Source organism: Strix aluco, chromosome 10 (assembly GCF_031877795.1).
Source record: "Strix aluco isolate bStrAlu1 chromosome 10, bStrAlu1.hap1, whole genome shotgun sequence".
In the NCBI taxonomy this organism is placed as follows: domain Eukaryota; kingdom Metazoa; phylum Chordata; class Aves; order Strigiformes; family Strigidae; genus Strix; species Strix aluco.
In genome coordinates, this window is record NC_133940.1 from 18,092,627 (window position 1) to 18,118,306 (window position 25,680).

The 25,680-nt window shown below is 39.8% G+C and overlaps 1 protein-coding gene across 4 annotated transcripts; it reads right to left on the reverse strand.

Moving 5' to 3' along the window:
• Positions 1-56: 56 nt before the first annotated feature.
• Positions 57-25,519, reverse strand: OGT (O-linked N-acetylglucosamine (GlcNAc) transferase). 4 transcript variants are annotated; one of them, XM_074835548.1, is made up of 22 exons: positions 25,250-25,519; positions 21,459-21,609; positions 20,160-20,403; positions 18,665-18,733; positions 15,596-15,712; positions 14,149-14,228; positions 12,536-12,731; positions 12,156-12,296; positions 11,841-11,941; positions 11,490-11,643; positions 11,287-11,388; positions 10,841-11,020; positions 9,416-9,574; positions 7,702-7,791; positions 6,519-6,644; positions 5,592-5,762; positions 5,352-5,468; positions 5,105-5,272; positions 2,941-3,093; positions 1,971-2,223; positions 1,667-1,790; positions 57-1,089 (listed from the first exon to the last, which is right to left on the reverse strand). In XM_074835548.1, exons 1-22 carry the CDS (start codon positions 25,284-25,286, stop codon positions 915-917), a joined length of 3,108 nt encoding a protein of 1,035 aa, XP_074691649.1. In that variant the 5' UTR covers positions 25,287-25,519; the 3' UTR covers positions 57-914. The 4 variants fall into 4 exon arrangements, with proteins under 4 accessions (XP_074691649.1, XP_074691648.1, XP_074691650.1 ...); XM_074835547.1 differs by having other exon boundaries at positions 21,459-21,639; XM_074835549.1 differs by lacking the exon at positions 25,250-25,519 and adding an exon at positions 24,882-25,117 and having other exon boundaries at positions 21,459-21,639.
• Positions 25,520-25,680: the final 161 nt, after the last annotated feature.

Here is a 25,680-nt window from a genome sequence, read left to right on the forward strand (position 1 = left end):
TTCCCGACAGCAGCACAAGAAAGGCAGCAGAAAACATGAAACGCTGGTCAAATCAGTCAAACTGGCAAACCAAAGCTTTATTTTTTGTTTAAAGTCTTTGCTACAGTACCTAGGACTGTGACTCTATACATAATTAACAATCATTCCTGAAAGATCTGTATTTGGCACCAGTTTGTGTTTACCTCAAACACTTGTGGGGAGGATTAATTTCAAATCAAATTTGGTTTTTCAACAGAGGAGCTGCCATCATGAAGCCAATTAGCTGAGTTATTGGTGAAGCTTAAAAACAAAACAAAAAAACCAAAGTCCTTATCTAAACCAACACATTACAGAGAGCTCCAAAACAGAGGTCAAACATTAAAAGGCTGATATAGGCTCAAGTGGTTTATAAAACCTATAAAAAAAGACTACACCAGCAAATATGCCCTTTCAGTCCACACAGTTTAGAAATTAATGCAGGGAGCAACACTCGCTAGCTGGAAATCTTGTCATGGGAGAACCACACATAGACCAACTGGAGTACCCAAAATCAAATGTTAAAATGCTCCAATTCCCAGTCCACGTAAAAGGAGAGAGATTCATAGGAAGATTAAATCAATCCATGAAATTATAATTGGTTGGGCAGTTCAGACTTCCCCCAGCAACCACTACCACTCATACACACAGGCTCACATGTACACGGCTCAATCCCATTCAAATTCCTCATGGAATAAAAGGATCCCAGGCTCCATTGAGTCTTTTCCTATCATGCAAGAAATAAGTCTGGCTGTGCTTTAATCACCATCATGTATTACTTCAGCCACAGAGTACCAGGCAGATTAAGTAGAAATGCACAGTTTTTAGCTCATCATCTCTGCAGAAGTGTTTGAGAGGCTCAGTTCCTGGAGAGTTCTGGGTGGGCACACAGTCTCTCTTCATGCAGACTCACTGGCCTCTACTGGCTTAATCATGTGGTCCGGCTTGTTGCCAGCAGCATAGTGATCCCACATCTGAAGATAAAGCCGCTCCAGGTCCATTGTGTACTGCTTTGTGTTGAACAAAGGACTGGATATTCTCTGCTTCCAGACTTTGCCACGTATTTTTTTCAGGCTACAAAAAGAGTTAAAAGCAGTTACGAGAGGTTCCGAACACTTCATAATACTGTTTACTTTGAGATCTACTATTTCCAGCTAACCTGGAACTGCACCCCCACTTCCAACAAATTCCTATTTCTGTTTTATCCCCTCACCATTTCTGATAAAGATCAGCATGACCGCTTCAACTCAGAAAAGCTGCAACATTAATAACCTATGGCATTATCTGTACTGCGGTAACTTTTTACAGCGCAATTTTAACTTGCAGTAAGTGACAAACTGCTTAATCTTCAATATAAAAGGAACAAAAGGTGAACTATAATTGCACTCTTTACCAGGTAAAAGCCCGAACATGAGCAATTCCTTCAGAACAGGTAGCCCTGTTACTCAATTGGGAGCGCTGTTAAGTTTACTGTAAAAGCAGAAGCTGACTTAAACTGCAAGACAAGAAACCTCTAGACAAGGACTGCCCAGCTATTTTAAATATTAAAATAGCTGCAAGATTTAAAACTACCGATAAGTCTCAGCACTGTGCCCAAATATAGCATTTACATTCTTGATGTTACCACATTACACAGTACAAGTTTGCTTACTATTCCAGATCAGTTCCCAGTTTCACAGCAATATCCTCATATTCCTGCCTGCTTTTTGCAATGAGCTCAAGACAACCCAGGCAAGTAAGCTGGGAGGCAGCAACTCGTGATGCAAGAGTCTCGCCTGTTAAAAAAAAAGAAAATAAATTGGTAACAGGAGTAAGCTTATCAAAATTGCAGAGTATGAGTTACTTTCCTTCTGCCTCTACAAGAGGCAACGAAGTCTGTTGGGCTTGCTGTCTCTTATTAAAAAATTAATAATATTCAAACCCATCTGTTCTATGCAGGTTCCCCGCTGCGTTACCTGGCATAGTGACCATTGGAGTCCCTGCCCAGAGCACATCCATCCCAGTTGTGTGCCCATTGCAAAGCGGAGTGTCTAGACAAACATCAGCCAATTGGCCTCTCCTCACATGTTCTTCTTTGGGGGCAACAGGAGAAAAGATGATTCGGTTTTGGGAAAGACCCAAGTTTTGTGCATATTGCTGAATATTGGGTTCTCCTACAGCTGGGAAACGTAGCAGCCACAGCACACTGTTTGGAACTCTTTTTAGGATCTGTAACAAAAATAAAGAAGCAAATACAGAAAGTTCAGTCAGAAACATTTCCTTTTTTGAACTAGAGATTACCACATACCAAAATGAAGCAAAAGGCATAATCATTCAATACTTTATTCTTTTGAGGTATACAGCAGGAAAAAAACATATCACTATTTCAAGTGGAATAAACAGGATTTCATTTCTAAACCCACTGAAGGACACAACAACCCTGAGCAACAGTTCACAGAACAGTACTTAAGAGAGTAAGCCTTGAAATCTGTGATCCCATTTATTTATAGGCCCATGCTACGGAATATAAAAAAAAAATATCCCTCAAGTAACTCTCAGCAATAAACTATAAACTGGATCTTGATACAGACACTCAGTGCTCAGATCTATCAATCTACCAACTGCCAAGGCCAGTTATGACTTCGTTGTGCAGACTACGGAAGACCAAACTTATTTCACAATTGAGTACCACACACTTTAGCTGTCCAAGACATAATTTTTCACTGGCTAGAAGCAAAGATGAGATTTGAAATCAGTCTAAAATTCCACATTCTATTAACATTAAGTCCTGCAACATGAACACTGTAAGGATTCAAACAAATCAGGGTCAATGTTTTCCACAGAACAGTTACAGTTTTCACTTGCATGAAGTTTCTGCTAACTTGAACAGAACAGCTGTGCCCCAGAAGTCTGACCTTAGATTTTGTATTAGATACAGATACTCACATTAGCCCACATCTGCAAAGTGGAAGGATCAATCTTATACAGCTGATTAAAGTTACAGTATACAACAGCATCCTCTGGTAAGCCATACTGAGAACGGGTAGTAACAATTATAGTTCGTGGAACTTCTTCACCAGTTGCTGCTTTGTTGTTAATCTAAAGAAAAAAAAAAAAGCTATTGGAACACTGAAATTGCAAGAACCAGGACTATGCCCCATGGAATTGTCCTGAGACACATGGCAACATTTGTTAGCATTCTAACTTACAGTAAGCATATCTTTGGTTTTACTATACCAAAGTTGTCTACTTACCCATAACAAGAATTTAACTGGTACCCCTACATGCTTGTGGATAGCAACTACCAAGGCACAAAACACTGGGCATTTTCACACCCTTACTATTTCTCCCTGAAATTCTAAGTAACTGGAATAATTGGAAAAAAGAATCATATAAAGAGGCATTCCACATAGACTCCTCCCCTCCATAAGGTCACTTAATTTCATTTTTGGTCTCAAGGAAATGAAGACTTCAAGGGAGAATAAAAAAGTAGAAAGCAAAAAGGGTTTTGTGGTTTGTTTTTGTCTGGTTGGTTGGGGTTTGTTCTCTTTTGGTTGGTTGGTTTTAAGATAAAATACAATAGGCACAGAACAGATAATCAAGACTGAAGATACAGACTAATATGTAACTGACAGACTGGTAAGGAACTAGCTGACAAGGCAATAAATGGGAAATGGTGAAAATTAGACTAGAAGAGTTATTAATGGACTTTCAAAAAAGAACGGATCTTTCAGCCTTCACAAAGAATAGGAATATGCTAAGAAAAAGCAGCAGAGGATGAAGTTGGGATAATCACAATACCATGCAAGAGTCTTGAGGATTAGTAAAATGGAGGTATAATTTTTACTTTTTTTTTTTTTAATAATGACAGGCAATGGTGGGATCAAAGACAGATAAAAACATCAGTGCAGACAGGGAAAAACAGGTACTTAGAACCTTTTTCTTTATATATATATTTTACATACATATATATTTAAAATTTAAGCTCAGTGGCAGTGCAGCCAGCCAAAATAAGTGTACTGTTGACAAATTTGACGTGAATGACAATGACTCATTGTCATTGACTCCATTAGAAGATGCATGAGATAATTTAGTTCAACAATTGGTAAAAGTGCTACTTATCCAGGTCACTGAGGAGACCTCAGAAACAGAATGCACAGTTCTTGTCGACCTATGCCCAAAAGTAGCTGGTGTTAAATTAGAACAAGCACAAAGAAGGGTTATATTAGTGTGATCAAAAGACAGAATTCCTGTTTTAAAAGCGCACCGACAGAGCTTAGATTGTTTCATCTTGCTGGTGGAGTGCCAAGACAATCATTCTCTATTATTCTCGGGGACAACCATTTCAGAAAAAAATGCTAATAAGCTTACTGACCAAACTAAGACATAACTTAAAGGCAAGTCTCAGTTGTGAACTAACGAACTCATAAAAAGAAACCAAGGCATGAGATTATGGATAGAACAGTGATAATAGAAGGTCTCAAAGTGACATGAGAGTCTCCTGAAGGACTGCAAACTGAAAAACATTCACAAGTCAAAAGAGTTATGCCAATATCAAAATACAGTATTTCTAAAAAGAAAAAGCTGTTCTGCAAAGGAAGAAGTAACCGTCACTATCACCAAAATCCCAAGAACTATTAAGCACTGAGAGGTGGTACAGTGCATACATAGTTCAGAAAGATGTAAGGAGATGAATAAACATCGTTGAGATACAGCCGAGTAACTTTGCCTGTATTTCCCAGCAATGTTTTTCTAAAGGAAAAACACAACCAAAACTGGGTAACAGCTCACAAATGCCCTGTAGGCTGCAGGCAATGAGCAAGTCTTGCCTTCAAATTCTGAACAACCAAGTGTCATCTTTATGCAAGAAGATTAGATTTCTTTGGACTTTAGATACCTTTTGATATAATCCCTCTATCTTTAAGGGGAAAGATCATCTTCCAGTACAGCTGTGGCTTATAACACATTTGCGAGTTTCATTCAGTACAAGAACTAAACAAATCAACATGACAGAAGACAGATATTTGTTTGGAGGTTTTTCTTCCTTGTTACGTTAAAACATACAAATATAACAGAAAACCCAAGAGAATAGCATCTTGAAGTGCCTCACCTGAGTAGTTGCTAATCCATTACTGATGTTGAATCCATTGATAGTTATCTGGATTTGCCCACGATTAATCATCTCAATCACAGCTTCTGCGATTGTGTTCATAGGAATGACTGGCATGCTGAGGGCGGCACTGCCGTCTGCATTGTCACAGCTGTCAGGACACTTCATCTAAGATAAATCACATAAGCATGAGAGACAGTACTGGCTTCAGTCCCTAAGACTGAACACACAAAGGAGTAGCTCTCACCTTAACAATCTTGACATCAGGGAGGCTGTCAAGGAAAGCCTTCAAGTCAATGCCATTCAAAACAATTCTGTTATCATAAATATGACCATTGGACTTGAAATCAATGACTGCTTTTTTCTGTTAAAAAAAAAGTTTTTAAAAGAGAGTTACAACATCCCTTACCAAGTACTAAATTAAGTGCCATTTTATAAAGACAGCTATGGAAAACACCTACTTTTCTTGCCCCATCTTCCTACATACCTTCAGATGGGGGAACATGTTGGCATGATCTCCAATAAAGAAAGTGTTTGGCATGTAAGCTAATTTCTCTGAATATTGCTCAGCCACCTCCACTGGGGAAGTTTCTTTATCTGTGATGATATAATCCATGAACAACGCCCCACTGGTTCCAGGATACCCTAGCCACATTGCCTAAGAAACAAGAAAGCAAGGCTCCAGTCCCAGGTGCAAAAATAAAGGAAGTTGAAAATCAACACAGTTTAAGTTATATTTTCCACCTACAGATTCTTGTTCCTTCTTGTGCTTTATCAACTGAAGAGCCACCTCTAACCCCAAACTTTCACTGCTGAGACAGTGAACAGTTCAAGGATGTTCTAAAATTGACCCTTCAAGCAAAAGGCCAGAGCATCTAACTATGTGCAGCTGAAGCCAGAGTTCTAACCATCAGTGAATACAGCTTCTCTTAGCTGAGACAACTGCTGTAGCCTAGAGTGACTCTCATTCAGGCTTCTCCCATTCTCTTTCCACAGCCATTTTAGAAAAACCTTAGTCAAAACAATAACTGCCATTGATTCCGATTTATTCTAACCAGAATTTCACTAAGCCTAAAGAGATTAAAACTCAACAACCCATTTCCACAACTGCTTCAGATACCCCTTCTTTGTTCTCACTAATGCAAGAAAGCCAGTGGTGTACAAGAACGTCATAGAATTAAGGAGTTCTCTTTCAGGACAGTCAACTGCCCATAAAGCACATACCCCCCCCCCCCAAGCTACTCTGCTTCATCAGAATGATCCTATTTGTCTCACATACACTAAGTCCTAAAAAAGTCTCTCTCACTGATCAACATGAACCTTCAATGTTTCTTCTACTCTGCCAGAAGAATAAGAAAAATTATTCCTACTCACAGTGGTTTTTTTGAGATACAGAGCCCTCTAACTCAATTACCTGAATAGGTGCTGGTCTCAGGGCAAATAACTCATTTCGGGCTCCTTTGGTATAACCATTCATATTAATGAGAATGTGTATCCCATCCTGATGGATGCGGTCTGCTGCTTTTCCATTACATGGTATCTGAAGAATAAATACATACATAAATAAATGTTATTTTTGTTTTCCGTCTTTCAGTAATAAATGTGGTTAGTCATCAGTGTACCAGTGGATAAATGTCAACTGCATAATTTAATTTAGGTGAGACTTAAATCTCGTTACTCCTGGTTTTACAGAGGTGTAAGTCCTCAACTCAATCAAAACCCCCCCTGTTGAAGCCCAGAAAAACCTAAGTTTTCTAGACACATTTGAAGCAGTTACCAACAGAAATTTTGACTGTGGTACTTAATATTGCCTCAACACATTCAAATCAGAGGAGTGATACCTAGTGTTGCCAAGCCTAGCAAGTCATGCAGAAAAATATCACAAATGGACCACAGAAGAAACTTCAAGCAACACTGAAACTGCTTCAGCTCTCGGCCAAATCAAAACCAAAAAAGAGCGGAACTTCACACAAAGTATTACCAATGACTTTCAAGAAGAACAGCAAAGCCTTGGAAATTACTTCCTGTCAGATACTGAAAGGTAAACAATTTTCAACAGTTTTAAATTCCTCCAAGAATTAATTATATTATTAGTCATTACCTACAAGCAGATAAAAGAAAGTATTTGATAGATGTCTAGATCAGTAGCAGTAAAACAAAACCCAAAGGCTAGCAACAGAGGCTATAAAAACCAGAACAGCCCCACGACCATCACTCCATTAAGGCTAATTAATAACGATCAAAGCTCATGTAGGGCAAGTGGTAGATTCCCCATTAAGCCTCCGTCCTGCTTCGCTGGAGTAAAGCAAGCTTGAATGTATTTGCAGTTGTGGCATCTTGACTAATCCATGCCGTTTAGATGACCTAATGGAACAGTTATTCAATATTGCTAATATTACTTTTTAATAATCACACAGGTCATGCACTAACCACCGCATCCCAGGTAAGGCGTAACACCAATACATCTACAAACTCCAGAATTCTCAAGACTAACATCAGCCTGATTCAAGAAATAATTGCAATGGAAGATCTCAAACTACAGGCCGATCTCTTTCTTCATTTAGGTCTGCTGAAGTCAGTGCATCAAAAAGGCTCACCTGAGATAAGTCAATGAAATGGTTTGCTTCAGCCATCACTTTTACACGGAAGTTTGTACCATCATCAGGACTCAGGGCGTAACAGAATACCTAGAATACGAGGCACCAAAAATTGAGTATCTGCAACAACTTGTCAGCAAAGTAATTTTGCTATAAGACATACGGTATTGCAATTTTAAACTACATTACCAAAATTGCATCTAGTTTCATACAAATTACATTTATTTATGTGGCATTTACCAGTTGAGAAAGAAGTCCAAAACCACGGGGCACTGGGCATTTGACACATTTGCACCAGAACATGGCACTAGAGCATGGCACTGCATCTTGCCCAGACATATATACAACGTTCTCATCAGTGCAGGGTAAAGTAATTTTAACAAATGGATTTGTGTAAGCATTAAATTCTTTAAGAACACCTTTTAAAAGGCACCTTTGAATTTGTAATTAGTGAATCATAATTATGACTCAGGTTGAACAGACGAGCTAAGCCTTGGGGAAGCTTTTTAACAGATTCTTTAAACAGTAACTAGTTCTCTCCAATTAAGGAGCTGCAAATGTATCTGAGAAACTCAAGGTTGACAGGTTATGGAAACAGGCATCTGTAGCTAACCTAGCACATACAGATATAGAACCAATATACAGAGAATTTATTATCTTGCAGGACAAAAGCATGGTTTTAGTAAAATAATAGATAACTTCTACTTCATATTTAAATTAAGCTCTGTAGAGCTTTATAAATCCAGACTAAGAAAGACTGTCCTTTGTCTTGAGCTGATTTGAGGTTAAATGGTATATTCTCCCCACATCCCATGTACTCAGACCACCAATTTAATTTGTTTCACAAAAAAACCTGCTTCATAGTCACACTTCTGATAACAATTCAAGTATGCAGCTTTGCCACAAGAACTTCAGACTACAAAGACTTCATGATGAGGAAAAAGCAAGAAGGTAGGGGAAAAGAGCCCAAAACCAAAACAAACCAACCAATCAAAAAAGATTAATAAAAACCAGTTTTGCCAGAAGGAAAGACTTACAACCCTTTACAAAGATAAGCAAATTCTCACGTCTTGGAAAACAGGAGCTCAAAACCGGGGCAATTTAAACAGTCATGGGACAAGCAACGTAACTGGGAATTAGTTCTATTTACAGCCTCAATCCCTTAACACGACACCCAAATAAATATAGATGTGACTGTCTTTAGCATTGCTAAATTGTATACGCTCGTCCTGGAGTAAGTGTAGCGTATCATTTCCCTTTGAAAAAGGAGTAGCCAGACCAATCTGAAGTTCATGTTTGTGATTCAGGTGTCCCAGAGAAAAATACTCGTAAAAAAACCAGCAGCAGATTGTGAACAAAAAAAACGGATGTGTATCCGTAAACCAGAAGTAACCAGCGAGGAGTAGCTTGATGTTGAAACATATCTACTCAAAGAACAGAAGCTGAAGCTTAAAAAAAGTTTTCCAAGGGCCACAAATCCTACCTACAGTAATTCTAAGGACAGGTATCTAATTTGCCTACCTTCTAAGTAACACTTCATACTGGTAAAGGAGGATGACTCAGGCTGGAGAAATCTTCAACCCACTAAAAAAAGCCCGCTAACAAAAAAACCCCACCCTAAAAACAAAAATTTGCCCTTCCCTAGTTTACCTGCCTGTACCAAGAAAAAGAAAGCTGTATTTAAAGCTTTAAGCATGCCATTTTGTATTGTTACCTCAAATTTGTCTGGGTTATGCATGCCTGGGATTGACTGCATTAGGTGTGAGGTTGGATGGTTTCCAAAATCAGAGCTCACGTAGCCAATACGAAGTCGACCTTCACTGGCCTTCAAATCCTTGGGATGCTCATATGGTGGCTTATGAAGAACATTAATCTGTCAAGAAAACATACACAACTGTTTATAAAGCTCAGGAACCAAAACCAATACTGAACAGAGGGACAGAAAAACCCCATGAATTTGTAGGATTAGCTTTATCCCACATTCAAGTAAGAGTTCTATGGGCATTTGCTGTTTCAAACCTGCACTGTATGTATTCCATTGGACCCAAGTGCAACGTCCACAAACCGTGTTACGAGATGTCACATACCTACATTCAGCCAAATATAAACACAGACATCACTACTCCAAGTTGACATTTCTGCTCTTCTACCAGTTTATTTTTGAAGTATTTCACCCCTGATTATTAAATATACTGATACCACACCACTATGACCAGGAAATTCTCAAACTACAAGCCACTTGTGACCAGAACAGTATTCCTGTGAAGCACCACAGCATGGTTTCTGTTCTTATGCTCACCATCTTCCCCAGACATCAGCTTGCGGCCACTATCACTGACAGAATTATCAGGCTATTGAGACAAGCCAGTTTGAAAACTAAGTGTTATCTTTTGAAGTTTGAGATCTTTACATTAGCTAATCAGACCCTTCCACTGACTGACAGCGTATTTCCAGTTGTAACTGGCAACCCGCTCAAGTACTCCGTCTCAACATTCACAAGTGCCAACAGCTATGGCTCTCTGGTTGAAGAGAAAAAGAAGTTGCATCAATATTTAAAGAATGTGCAATTGACTGCAACTGCATTCTTGGCAGCTGGGGTGCTGTGCAGTCTTGTGGAAATGGCGTGCAGTTAAGTAATTACAGCACGAGAAGATATGTTTTTGGTAGAATCTACTCCACTGTACACAAAATACTCCAAACCAGAATCACAACGAATACTCAAGTACTTCCTACTGTGACGCATCACCCCTGTAACATTGCTGCCATCACCACTGAAGCGAGTGCATTTGGAAATCCTGGAGCCAATCAAACCCAAAGCTCACACATTCCAGCAAGGATTCACGAGAGGCAAGGGTCAGGTTCAGGATGCTGGAAAGGACCAGATTTTGAGAAATACTATCACACAGCTGCCTGGATCTGTTTTACCGTCAGGAAGAATAATTTACTCACTCTGTTTTTCCAAAACGCCCCTTGTATATACTTTGAAAAACTAGATGAGTAACACATGTCTTATCTCTCTACAGGTCAGTGACTCTGAAACCTGACAAAGGCTAACAGTATGTGAGTATTAGATTTTCAGTAGGAACAGGCAAAACCAGAAAGTACTTCAATCACAACTGGCCTGTATAAAGCTTCCTACCTTGTCCAAACACAGATTTCCGTGTCTCTCAGCAATAGCCTTCCTAAAACTGTGAGAAAGGGGATACAGCATGCTATGATGCGGGTGGACAGAAGGCAGTCTGTTTTTCTCCAGTTGATCAGCTACAATGCTAACCAGCTTCTTCATTCTTTCATCATAGTCTGTCCAGTCACAGACAATCTAGAAAAGGGAAAAATTAAAATAATGTTAGGACAACAGCATCCTTTGATCTGTATCACATATTTCACAAGTTGAAACTAATCCTTCTTCCAAAAATGGAAGTGAGAACTTCAGTAATTACTGTCGATGACTGTATAATCTTATCTTCCCTTTTAAGACTTAAGTCTACCCTTTACATTTAAATTAGCAATTGGTTGAGGTGATCAGGCCTATCATATGCTGCGGAGGAATCTTAAGAATTACAACCGAAGTCTCATCTTCCTCACCTGCAAACAGTGGGCCAAATTGCAGTAGGCATCTGGGAAATCAGGTTTCAGTTTCAGAGCAGTGCGGTAAGAGGCAATGGCTTCTGGTATATTCCCTGAATCCTTTAAAGACACAGAAATGAGTCAGCAGATAAAAATATACTCAGGGTAAGTACCCACAGTGCCCCACCATACTCTAAGAGTGAATCATTCGCATGTGCTACCTTGTGAATAGAGGCCAGGTTGCTGTGGGCATCAGCAAAAGCTGGGTTTATCTGAATGGCACGGGTGTAGCACTGCAGAGCTCCTTGCACATCCTGCATCTCCTTCAAAGTATTTCCCATATTAGAATAAGCATCTGCAAATGTGGGGCTGATTCTGAGAAATAAAGATACTGTATGTCATGAACAATACAAGCTCCTCCTCCAGTGAGAAACCATACCCATCCCCAGACTTTTGGGTTTGCAAAGCAACTATCTGAATTAAAATATGCTACTGTAAGTCACTTTCTGTACAAATCTATGGCACTTTCCTGTTACGAAAGGCTGGCACTATTACAGATAGTATCCACTTACCTAATGGCCTCTTTGTAATGCATCAGTGCTTCCTGTAACTTTCCTTGCTGTTGCAGAACACTTGCTAAATTTGAATGCGCAGCAGCAAACTCTGGAAACACCTGGAAGAAAAAGAAGCAGAATTTGTCTCTCGAATGCCCCAAATAGACCATAAAAAAATAAAACGCTTGTGCACGTCTTACTCTTCTTTTTACATGACTCAGGTCTCTGAGCAGACCTTCCTCCACTTATGACTGAAGAGGGAAAAAAACCTGTGTTTTATTACACATTCCCAACTTTATTTTCCCACCTCTCCCTCACCACATTCAACTGTACCTCAAGAGCCTTCCGATAAAGACGGACAGCTTCCTCAATATTCCCCTGCTCCCGTTTGATGTTTGCTAGATTGTTGAGAGAATCTGCGTGAGTGGGACAAAGTCGAAGAGCTGTATTGTAGCATTCTTCTGCTTCTACCACCTTCAAAAAAAAGGGATACTGTTAATATGGTGATATTTGTTGTAACAGCACTGTTTATGAGAAGTCACTATACCACCACTTTTAACAGTTTCAAAGTAGGGATTTCCTGAATTATTTGTCCTTATGACTAAGTAAACGAGGGTAACAGCCCATCATAATAAAGTTGGTGACAGCTGGTGTCTAAAATAAACATTCACTGTACTTTTAAAAATTTTAAAAGGAAAAAAAGTACTCCTTACACTGCCCTTCTCCTTCAAGGCGTTGGCCAAGTTACAGTAGGCATCAGGGAAGTGGGGCTGTAGTTCAATAGCCCTCCTGTAGGTGTCTATTGCTAGGTCTATTAGTCCTTGCTCGTAATACACGCAGGCAAGGTTGCCGTGCACAACTGCGTGATTTGGACTCAAACTCAAGGCTCGTAGATAAGCTGCTACAGCTCTGTAACAAGAAAAAGAGGTGAACAATCATCCACAGAGCAGAAATTTATTTTACCTTGGTCATAAAAACAACCTACATAAAAAGAAACAAACTTCAAGGGATATGTATTATTAACACACACGAATCTGTCCTGTAAAATGTTACTGAAAATACAGAAGAATACTGCCTGAATTAAAAACTCAATCAAGGAATGAATTATTATTAATCATGTTATTTTAAAACCATGCTGTATTCTGTAATGACTAGCACACTAGAAGTAGTACTTTGTAAAACAGGCATGTTTTCCTCCTACCTGATGCTGTATAGCAAACAACTAAGTCTTCTGGAAAGAAAGCAAAGCTTTTGTCTACTTTTTTTAAACACTCTTCATTACTAGGATAAGCACGAGACCTCTGCTCCATTTTTTTCCCGTTTATTATTCAATTGTAATGACGTAAACAGTATCGTATGTCTTTATGCTCTCTGTTAACCTAACACATATATCATGCTTTACTTATTACTTCAAACTTCACTTTGTTCAAAAGTGAGATCTTTAATTACACGCTCCTACAGCATGATATAAATGACTGATGTATTCAAATCTGATTTCTAGAAAAATCACAACAGTATACTTAAGTAAATTCTTAAAAAGGTGATGTAAAGTCTAAAACGATGAGGAAACATGCCCCTGTTTGGACCATTAATTCACGGTTAAAACAGGAATCACTGAATGATTTACACTGTGCTGTGTAGCTAGTTACAATAATTAACCTGTTCCCTGCAAGCTTTTATTAAATTCAGAGCCACAAACCACAGCTACCAGAAATTATAATCCAATTAAGAGGTGCAATATGGTACACTGCATATAAACAACATAGCCTGGATCTTCTTCCAGAAACAAAAGATTCATGTATCAGATTAGAGGTCTCAAAAACAAGTTAGTTCAAAGAGACAGCACCAGTACTGCAACCCCATGAAATAACATGATGCTGGCACATAACTAACACAGAATATTCAATCAAACTTAGCTGAATTTCAGCATTTCAGCTTGTCTCACACAGAAGGAAAATTTTAGAAGAGACAGTTGTAGATCACATAATGAAAACAGAGAAGTCAGGGGTTCATGCCTTTCTCGGACATCTTATTTCACCCATCCCTAGCCTTAATTTCAAATCTATTTTTGTTAATACTTTCAGAAACTCTCATTTTTAACATTTTATTAAATACAGGAGAGTAACACAAAGGAACACATTCCACAGGAATTTTATTTTTTTTTTAATTTCAGTAATCTGCTCTGTATGCATTTCAAAGTAATTTGCTTGCTTAGCCTACAGAAGTCTTTGCTATAGTGTCCAAAGAGATTTTGTATCAGGAACCTAATTTGTATCTTGATACATCTGACAGGCCACCGACAGAGCAACAGCACTGATCTGCTCACCTGTCAAATATCCGTGCCTCCTTCAGGACATTTCCCAGATTGATGTAAGCATCCAAAAAATTTGGGTCAAGTGTTACAGCCTGAAAATATTTTTGAAGTAAGTTTTGAGCATGAATACAAACACATTCTCTACAAAACCTATTTGGTTTTCTTGTTTTGTTATTGTTTTTAAAAAAAAAAATAAATTGACAAACCCATTCTGTAAGCATCTAAGACTTTATCAATAACCTAAAGGAAGGAAAACAAGTTATATAAATCAATCACAGACCATCAGTTAGTTATCTTTAGAAACTACAGCATACACTACCTTCAAATTTATTCATTTGCTTACCTAGTAGTTGCAACTACTGCAGAATAAAGTGTTAAATGTGTTACTCTGATCATACTTAACACTCCTGCCTACGCTTCCTATGTTGCCTTTCATTTGTTTTTAAGGGGAAAAAACCCTAAAAAACCCAATGCATATCCTTCATCTACTGCAAAGCCAGACAGCATTTAAAAACTTTAGCAGCCCAGGGAAATAGGAACCATTTTACAAGAGCAAGAAAAGAGCAAATACATCATGTGTAGGAAAACTCAGTAGCCATTTAACTAAAAGAAAACATTTTCACTCCCTTCAAAATTAATAAAATGCAAAAAAATTAAGAACCAATAAATTTTCATAAGATGCAGTAATAAGCTACATCTGAGTATCTGACAGGCCACACTCTCACGGTTTTTCTCATGGCAACTATTATTTGCAAATTAAAATACTTTATAATCTATCACTAACTAGACACAGATCCAAAAAAAATCCAAAGCAGTTATAATTATTTTTGTAGATCTTAAGTCAAAAATATCAGGAAGAAACCGCCCACCACATCTTAAATCCAGTGTTAGGTCATTTTAGAAATGTAAGAGATTTGTACAAATTGAATTAAGAAGCTAACTAAATACTAACTAGAAGGTATCAGACAACTAGTTAATGACCCTAGTCTAGAGAAGTCTGAAACAATAGTGGCAAAAAATAATCCTGGAGAAGAGGAATTAGTGTGTCATTTAAAACTGTTCTCCTCAGTTACTCAAAGAACAGTAATACCTGAAACAAAATCACAACGAAAAATTGTTTTATGCAGGAAGCTGTTTGTCCCTCACACACAAAACATTATTCTCATCAGATCAGATTTTTAAAAAATTTATTCCAGAAAAGGACTCTAAAACAACTTAATGAATTTTCTTATATTTGACATGTATGTCCTTAGGGCAATTCTAAACATATCTCCCTAGTGGCATACAGGCAGTCTGAAACATCAGAAAGTAAAAAAAAAAAAAACCCAAACTATTAATATAGGATGTTAACTAACAGGATCCTAAAAAGTTCTCTGCTGATCAAAATATTTCTATCACCTACAAGGAGCCAACTGCACGTACATTAAAATCTAGCAGAGAAACTGGCTTAGGTAGTTACCTTTTCAAAGTGATGAATTGCAAGCCAAATTTCTCCTTGGGCATTGAACACACAGCCAAGATTACTCCAAGCCACTGCAAAGTTTGGTTGAGTCTCAATTGCTTTTAAGTAACAGGCCTTGGAACAGTTAAAGAAGAGAGATACAAGGGAAGGGGAATATTTGTAAAAAGAAAAAAAAAAGAGAAAAAAAATTGTTAGTATGCCTTCTCTAACCAGCCAAAAGTGACCCTGCAGTATAGGCTAGCTTGCGCCAAAACTAATGCGCTGCAAACTGTTGTTGATCCTGCGCCAGCGCAAACCAAAACCCAGGTGCAAGCCCACCATTCTTCAGTTATGCTGATAAGAAATTAACATGCCTTTGGACCAGGTCACCACAGAAATCACCTCAGAAATCATTCAAGTAGTTCAGCAAAAATATCTGTTGCCTTGAAGTGCATAAAACCAAAAAAATTACCGTGTAAAACCAACTTCACCATGAAACAAAATTATTAAATCGTGAAATATTCTAAAACAGATAGAAATTACTGGAAAAAAACCTAGAAAAACTACTGAAAAAGATGAAGACATTCTTCGGTTTTAATTGTCCTCGTCAAGTGAGATGACACCCAGTTTCCCAGTTTCTTCAAATACAATCTGCAGCTTCAAAACCTCAAATGACAGGATTGCATGAAGGTTTAGGTCCCTGTAATGCAAGCGCAAGAAATCGCTGCGCATCCTAAACAGCACGGCGCCACGCTATCGCTGCGAACTGCTTTGCTATATTGATTGCCCCTAGATCAGTGAACGGCCAACCAGAATCATTAATCTACCAGACAGGCCCATGCAGAAACTCGCATATTAAATTTGATGTCTGGACTCTAAATGCGTTACAACCCAAATTTTATCCAAAAGGCTACAGCCTGGAGCTTGGGCAGTCACCCAATCAGAGATTAATCATCTAATCAACCGTTCACGAGGGCTTAATCGCACGCAATGCGCGTTACCGCTGCGCAGCCTTTGCGCTACTGCAGGATCACAGCGCATCATCAGAAGAGCAGAACGCTGCAATCCAAACAAAGAAGAAAAAAGGAAAAAAATGAACAACCAGAAGAGTTAGAAGCTTTTACTATTAACTATCTCCAATTATTTCTTTAAAAAAATATTTTAATTTACTTTTACTTTATTTCTTTGAAAGAATTTGTGGCTACTAGTATAAAATATTCTTACATTACTTGCTTGTAATTAAATATTTTAAGCTGTTTCTGAAGCCACAAGACAGAAGATTCAGGCATGGAGGCAAATGGTTTTGCTGTGGCAGTTACAAACCCGTTACCATATTTCTCATCATGTGACTTTTCGGTGCGTTCCTTGCTGGAAGAGGAGGAGGAGGTGTGTGTCTGCCCTAGATCCAGGCCTCGAGCTCCCTTCAGCGAGGCACCTTACGCATGGAATAGGAGGTTTCACCCACCTGAAACCTTCTAAATACAATATCAGTGGTGAAAAACCAAAAACAAGAGAGAAAATAAAACAAGATCATTAGTAAGAGTTCAACAAAGCAATTGCATTTTTTTGGATATGTCTTAACACATGGGAATGAGGACAATCTGTCTGTAACAAGGGAGACATGCAGAAGGGAGAGGGTTAATCAGGGCAATTGCATACAGCAGGGACTTTTTTTTTTGGAAGAAAGGCTCTGAAATATCTACAAAGAAATTAAATTTTAGTTCAAACTGTAAGGAATCTGCTGGCTTGATCTTTCAAATGGACTGATAACCAAAGAAACACATTGCAATTTACTCAAGATGTTTTTCCTCATTTATTAAGTTCTCACAAAACGGAATAACACTTTCAAACTAGGTGTCTCCAGAGCTCTGAAACAAAGAAGTCAGCAACCTAAGGCAGGCGCAGTGTCTTGGCCTATACCAGTCACACTAAAGCTGCAGTGAAGTGCAATTCATGTTAGCTGTCCGCTTGGTGGGCTGAGAACCAAGTGTCTCAAAGACTGTTCAAACTCTAAATGCTGCTACAAAATACTTTCAACCTGGATCTGACCAAATCAATCAGGCTGCCCTAGGATGGTACGCACATCCAAGTTGTTAAGAGAAATCAAAAAAATAATGAACTTTGAACCTGCACTCCCACAACCCCGTAAAGATCGTAACCCTCCCCAAATGGTGCTGCAGCCAAACAGACAGCTACGCTGTTCATACACTCCACTTTTTAGCATGCGCGTGGGGCTTGGAGTGACAGACGTGGAGTCCAGAGTGTTTCCGATTTCTCCACACTCCTCACCCCTGCAGCGCGGACGCGTAAGGTGGCTTGTAACAAGACAATTTCTTTGTGCAATCCAAGTTTTAACACGCCAAGAATTTTAAACTCATCTTGGTGTTCGAATTCTCAGTTTAGGAAACACAAGACTGCTAGAAGCCACCTTTCCACTACAGCAAGTTTTCTTTCGATCAGTTCATTTCCCAAACAAACCAGCTTTGTCCTTCCGATTTCTTTATTTTGGGGGAGGGGAGAGGGAAGACATGAAGAAAAGGTATTCGGGGGGTTTGCATACTGCAGTATTTACTAGCCTTTCTTCCACTACCAAGGGAAGGGAAAAGTTAAAAGAATAAAAATCTTTAAAAGCCCATATTACAAGGTAACATTTGGGTAAGTTTCTTCTCCACTTACAAGCCACAAAGGACTTTAGAAGAGCAGCGTTTTCAATAGCACCTGCATCGTACAGGGATCTCGATCTAACCACAGGCTCTCTGCTTGGCACCAGCAGGCAAGCCTCAGATTTGAAGGACTGTTACTTATTTCCAGATAAGAGCATGATGGAGCCCCTGCCCAATACTTCAGAATGGTATCAGATAGTCTAGTTCAGCGGAAAGGCTCGGTAATGTTCCGTTTCTTGACTTAAACCATCTTTTAAACATGGACATGCCATATCTTGCCCTGCAACTACTCTGGGGTGTTTCAGTGCCTTCAGTTTTCCGCAGTTTTTCAGACTGTCTGTAGATCAACGCAGATTTGAAGACTTGGTGCAAAGTTCAATTTTTCAAAACACTGACGTTTACATGTATTCTACCCAACACCTACCTTGGCTTCTTCCAAGCGACCCAGGGCTTTGAGCAGGTTCCCCAGGTCACTACGAACACAGTACAAGTCCTGAAAAAATCAAAGTCACACCATCAGCTTCAGGCCTTCAGACGCCCCAAAGGTCTTCACAGAGAACTTGCAAAGGAACACCCCAGTCTCTCTATAGCTTATTTTATATTCTTAATAAACACATCACAAATGTAAATTATTTTTCTTGACCTAACATTACAGCCGACAATCTTACCGATTTTAGTACTGTACAAATACCACCATAAAGAAGTAGAAATTAAGAAAATAATTTTTCACGCAATTCCTCTTTATACAGAAATATAAAAGAAAACCAAAACCAACTGCCCCCCCCCCCCCCCCCAGCAGCTTAAGTTCTTTTGCCATACATAAGTATTTGAAGCCTTTTTTTTTTTTTTAAGCATGACTGTAAACCTGTATTCTTAAAGTGCACAATTGCTGTTATGGCTTTTAATTATATAATGATTTTGCTTCCTGTATCCCCAAAGCAGTTTTTCTCCCTGTTTTTCCCACTAATTCATCTATTTTCAACATCCTTGCCACGTGTTCTTGTTCTTTAATTTGTAACCACAGCACAGGCTGCAACTGCATTATCGAGCAGTAAAGACCACAGAGAATGGGGACACTTTTGTCAACGCTAACAAAAGAAGTTTCCAACCTAAACAAAACTGAAGTCCTGTAAGAAAACACCATCTTGCAGTACTTCTAAACAGTGCACAAACTCCACCAGTCACACCACTTAGCATAGTAAGTTAGACAAGTTCATCTAGGCTGGAGAACACAGTGAAACAAGATTCTGAGCTCCTGATGGACTGGGTTCACATTCGCTTTTCCAAAGGAAAAAGGACATATGCACACCAGACTGATGCTGCATCTTAAGTATTTTTTGACAAAATGTATGACCAAATAGCAAGCATGTACTTTCATCATGCTGAGTAATACTATACAAACTATTTGAGTACAATGCAAAATAAACAGAAGATAGCAGTCTCAGATACTGTTTACTAAAAACGTCAATTCAAAACAGCTACAACCAAAAATCCAAACACCGGATCTATTTTATAGGAGTCACTTACAGACACTCAGTTTCAGCCTATAAAACAAAAATGATGCTTCTGTAAACCAGTCCACAGTGGAAATCTAACCAAGGCAACTCTCACGACATTTCTGACTTCAGAGAAAAAAACCAAAACCAAAAAAAACCCACAAAACCAATTCCTTGCTTTTGTTATTTCAACAGTACAGGTAAGTACACAATCAGCAGCCCTTACTGTATTGTGATATAAAACTTTTTGTGACAGAAGTCTTTCAAAGATCCTTAAGAAAAGTATTAAGTAGATTGTTGAGTTTATAATGTACAGGTTAGAGGGAAGGGTTATCACTTGTTCATTCTTTGAAACCTGCTATTTGTGTGTCCTGGGACAGTAGTAAAGTATGAAGTTCTTCTATAAAATAAAGCGTTACTTACAGGGTTGTACTGAAGGGCAGACACATAAGCCTGTACTGCTCCTTCCATATCACCTGCAGCTACCAGCGCAGCAGCCAAATTAATATATCCATCAATGAAATCTGGTTTGAGGCGTAGTGCATGTCTATAATGTTCAATGGCTTCTTGTAGCTGTCCACGTTCCTTGTACACATTGCCTAGATTCGAGTAAGCTTCGGCCAACAGTGGATTCTGTTTAATAGCCAAAGTGCTGAAGTGAGCAGACCTGGAGAAGATTAAGACAAGTTAGCTAAAAACCAAAGCGAACCACCCTTGACTTTTAGTGTTTGCCTGTTTACCTAGTTACTTAATGAACATTCATGCTTAAGCGAGCCAAACATACAGCCAATAAATGTGGACTTAGAGCTGTCTTGTATGTTTAGCTTCTCCTAGTTTAAATTATCATTTCTCCTGTTCCTATTTTAGATTCTACTGAAGACAGACAACTCTCATTTACAATCAGCAGGGTTCAAATCGCCTCACCAAATCTGAACTCAATGCACTTGCAGAAAACACTACAGAAATCCTGTGAAGCCTCTTCCAACATTTGTATGCTTTAAGCAATATTCCACTTGATACTCTTTTCAAGAAGCAGGACATAGCTGACAGATGTAGATGTAAAATTCTGTTGTAGCCTCCCCCATTTTATTTTCCCATAGCGGAACTGTTATTACAACTTCATTGAGAAGCCTATATAAAACAAATCTCAGTGAAAAGTTCTTACTTCCTTCACCAGCACATGCAGATTTACAGCTAGAACAAGTTCAAAATGCTTGAGGCACAGAAAGCAAGATCAGGAACAGGCAAGCAGAAAGAAGAGAGATACAAGTTTCAGATGACAAAAATCCTTAATTAATCATGCTGTTTTGCAGCAGTGTTGCAACTAAAAAAAACCAAAACCAAACCACAAACCTCCACACTGCAGGTGGAATAAAGAAAAGCTTTTGTTTACACATGTAAATACCTCCAATACGCACAAGCACACTGGGCACTCCAATATTAATGTGTACAATATGAAAATAACATGAGAATAATTGCAAGATCTGTTTTTGTTGCAAAGCTCTCGATTCCGATTTGTATTTCTCTTACCCTAACAAAATTCAAAAAGGATGAACATTATTTTTGACTAGTCCTTACTGCTGCCATGAAGTTAGTCAGTATTTGCGTTCAGTGATAAAAAAAAGAAAACAATGCTAGAACAGAACTTTTGTCAGCTACGCTCAGTACTGTTAGAGTTGCAAACTATAAAGAAAGCTTAACAGAACGCATCAGGTCTCGTACCTGTCCAATCTGCGACACTGGAAGTGAATGGACGATAGTAATAAAAGCACACCAGTATTATCAGGCTCTTGTCTCCAAAGCTGCATGCAGTGTCTCTCTGCTGCTTCAAAGTCTCCTGCCTGATATTCACGATGAGCCAACTCCGCTAACCCTTGGAAGGAAAGCATACGTTTCGTTGGTTCTGGAGAATCACCAAAACATTTAAGGGGGGAAAACAAAAAGTTAGATAATGGGAACAAAACAAAAACCAAAACAAAACAATGTGAAAAAAAGTGTACACAACTGAAGGATGAAAATGTTTGAAATTACATAAAACACTACAGCATGTAGCAGTTTGAACTCTCAGATCTTTATGCCCCACCCTATTACTACGATATTTCTAACATCTGTACAAGTCCATGACTTCATCAGCTAATACTAGGAAACATGCAGACTGTAATGACTGTGAATATTTGCAAGTCAATTGTCTTCCATTAACTTGAAATATATTGAGACTCCTGACATGACGCTGAACTTTGGTTCATAACAGCAGAAGTGCTGCTAACAGAACAATGACTCTCCTCACTCCCCCCCAAGACTGTAAATCTTCTGCTTTGTAGTATTAAAAACAAGTTCTAAAAACTTAATGGGGAAATGAAGGACAGCAGACAAAGACTTCAAAGGACTTTAACAAAATAAAGTTTTGCTGTGCCAGTAGTGAAAGTCCTTTTAAAAAGAGCAGTGTAATATTCCTTGAATCCTCTATACTCCTCCACTTTATAATGAGTAAAAATTCCTTTACAGAAAAAAATATTGGCCTTGGAACAGGATCTGATGAGAGACAAACACACACTTCAATGATTATGCAACTGGCCTACAGATGGAACCATTAAACAGACAGGGTACACGAAAGGAGTTACTACTTCTGGAGGCTTAGCTGGAATAGGAGTGACAAGTGTGGAGAACAAAATACTTAAATAAACCACCACCTGTTTTAGACAAAGCATCTTAAGTGTGAAAAGTAAATAAAATTTCTTACAAAGCACGGTTCTGTATTAAATATAGACAAGTACAGCTTGGAAAAATCCACAACCATTCAACCTAGAAGGAAGTGTTGGCCTTCAAATTCTGCCTTTATACCAATGACTCTTACTATTAAAAGGTTTGATTACTGCAAGTATCTCTTACTTTTCTTCCTGAAGTCCAGTATTTCCAGTACTCAGCAGTCAATTACATTCATGAAACACTTCCCATTTGGACCTACAGTTTCATTTAAGTGAAACAGATAAATCCTTCCTAATACAAGGAAGCACCTCAATATCTGAGTACACGGTTTTTTTGCAGTTAAGTGCCACAAAAATCCTTTGAGACTCTTTAAAGATAGGAAAATAATCACAAAAAGATTCGGTACAGAGTTACTAGTGTTTATTTTATGAAACTGGGATTGATGTAAATTAATTACTTTCAAAATTGCTTTTTAAGCACTAGCAGGTTTTGAAGAGAAGATTGCAAACACTACATGATGTAACTAAAGTTGTTTTTCCAGACAGTATATTGTCTCTGTCAGCGCTGAAAACTTTGTTTCACCGTAAATTAGAACTAGTGAAGCTACTCTCTTTCTGATACTTAACAAATTACTAATCAAGTATCTTCATCCAGGTTAGATTCCTGTTTTCTAGGACCCTAGCTTAACAGTTTTCCAAACTCTGAGTAAGGGGAAAAGTGGACTTCAGTATCTGGTTAAACCTACTGGCAGTAAACAGCTACAACTGTTCCTCAACATGAGAATGACAGCACCGTTTATGAAAGTCCAAGGTGCTGAGAGGAATAATGACACTGGAGTACCAACATGCTGTTCCTCACTCCCTCCCTTCTGCCATTAACAGCCACACAGGTTTAGCCCCTCTGGCAGTCAGTGTATTTTCAAGTCCTACTGGTGGCACAAACATAGGGAAGGTGGGTAGAAGAGCATGTCCCACGGACCTAACTGAGCAATTTCTTCTTCAAATAAATTTCAGTGGTATATTAAATTTCAAAACTAAAGAAAAAAAAAACACCAACAAAAGTTCAGACTTAAATTCTTATAATCACTCAGAAAAAAATCTTCCAACCATTATCTAAATTCTACATTTTGCCTATTTAAGCAAGAAGTGAAACTGAAGTTGCAGCTCTCAGGTCAAGAGAGAAGGCAGTGCAGAAATACTGTATTTAACACGTGGGAATAAGAATTTCTAACAAAAGCCACAAAATAAGTGAAACACTAAGATTTTCTTTCATTTATCAAGTCTCTTCACAAAACAACACAGCCCCCCAAGACGAGATATAGCAAACCAATCACTCAGCATAAAATAGCCAGTCATCTACCTCTAAACAAGTATTTTAACAATGACCCTTGAGAAGTTCATTGAAACGTAGGAAGTGGACAGCTCTATCATGAAGTTCAAAATGAGCTAAGCTTTTAATAGAAAGTTATCTGGAAGAAAAGTTCTGCAACCCACAGAATCCACAACACAGACATCAGTGGTTGCTCACTGAATCCATTTCTAAAGAAAATAATTGCAGTGAAAAGTCACAGCCAGAAGAATCCCTTATCAAGTCTTGCATACATGAATTTATGTACTTAGGCTAACTCGTGCGACATAATTTGACTATGACCTTGGAAAAACCGAGTACGTGCTACAAGAACAACCCTTCCTGAGACTTCTACGGAATACAAGCAAAATAGAAGTCTGCACAAAACAATCACAAAAGGCCATTTTTCCCCCAGAAATAACATCCTAATCACCATACACTCATCCTCAATCTTAGATAAAATCTAGGCCCGGAGAGGAGCAGTTGCCACTCCATCTGGGAAGTGGTGGTGAGGAAGAGCACAAGACTCTCCCCAGGCGTGCAGAATTCTTTTCACCTCTACAGATCAAGGCTGCAAGGATGCTGCACCGCTGACTAGAGGAGCAACGAAATAGCGTATTGCAGCACTTAACCTCTCCATCTCCTCTTCTGTAACGTTACCATTTCCCTTTATATCCCTATCTCTGCATTGCCATGCCATCTTTCCCCATAGATCCTATTTTTTTCCTACCTTTCCCAGACATAGTTTCAGCTTATCACATCCCTCCTTCTCTCTGGTTACAGAAACCCCCCAAAATCTGGTGGATAAAGCTATGTTATCCTTTCAGTAAGCATAATACTTCTTCTTCTTGCTCTACAGGGAAAGCAAGATTTCTCCTCTCCCCCATCCCTCAAGTTCTGGGTATCTAAACTAAATGCAGGACAGGGTCTTTCTTAGCTAGAACACGCTATCTTACTGTCCAGAAAAGCTTGTACTTCTCGGCTATGCCACAGAAGACCTGCTCCTTCAGTGTAGCGAGAGAGTCTGGACAAGTCAACGTACGTTTTGGGTCAGGTTTTACCCTACTCTGTCCTCTAGAAAAACGCAGTCACCTGATAGTCGGATAAATATAGCAATACGAGAGCACCGCACTAACGCGCCGTGCTCCTCCAGGAGCGGCTCGCAGGCTGCAGCCGGGCAACGCCGACAGGAGCCCGCCGAGGAACGAACCCGGGCCCGCCGCCAGCCCGTCGGCGCGGGGAGACAAGCACAAAGGCGGCGGGGGCCGCGCCGGGAGCCACCGCCTCGCCCAGGCCGCCGCTTCTGGAAAGTTCCGCCGGGAGCGGGGCCCGGCGAGCAGGGAGCGCCGCGCTCGAGGCGAGCCCGGCGCGGCCCCGGGCGAGGGCAGGGCCCGGCCTCTGCAGGGCTGCGGCGGTGCTGGCCCCCGGCGCGCCCGTCCCCGCGCGGCAGGCCACGGTACCTGTGCTGTCAGCCACGTTGCCCACGGAGGTCGCCATCGGGAAAGGGGGCCGGTGCGGGTCTGGTGGGGGCAGCAGGAGGGCCGCGGGTGCGGAGAGGCCCACTCGGCTAAAGCGGGCGGCGCAGGACCGAGCTGCCCACGGTCCCAGCGCGCTGAGGCGGCGGCTCCCGAAATGGCGGAGGCAGCAAATTGCCGAATGGCTGCCGCCGGAACTAGCTCCCCCCGGCAAGTAGTCCGGTCGGAGCCAGCGGGGCCGTATGGAGCCCCTGTGCGGCGGATGGACCCCTACCGGAACTTCCTCCGTCTGCCTCCGCCAAGCCCGCCTTCCGGCAGGCAGGCAGCCATCTCACCGAGGGCCGATCGCTCTTTGTCAGCTCGGGTATCCTTCCGCGCAAAGCCCTTGCGACAAACGCGGCGGAACTGCGCGTGCG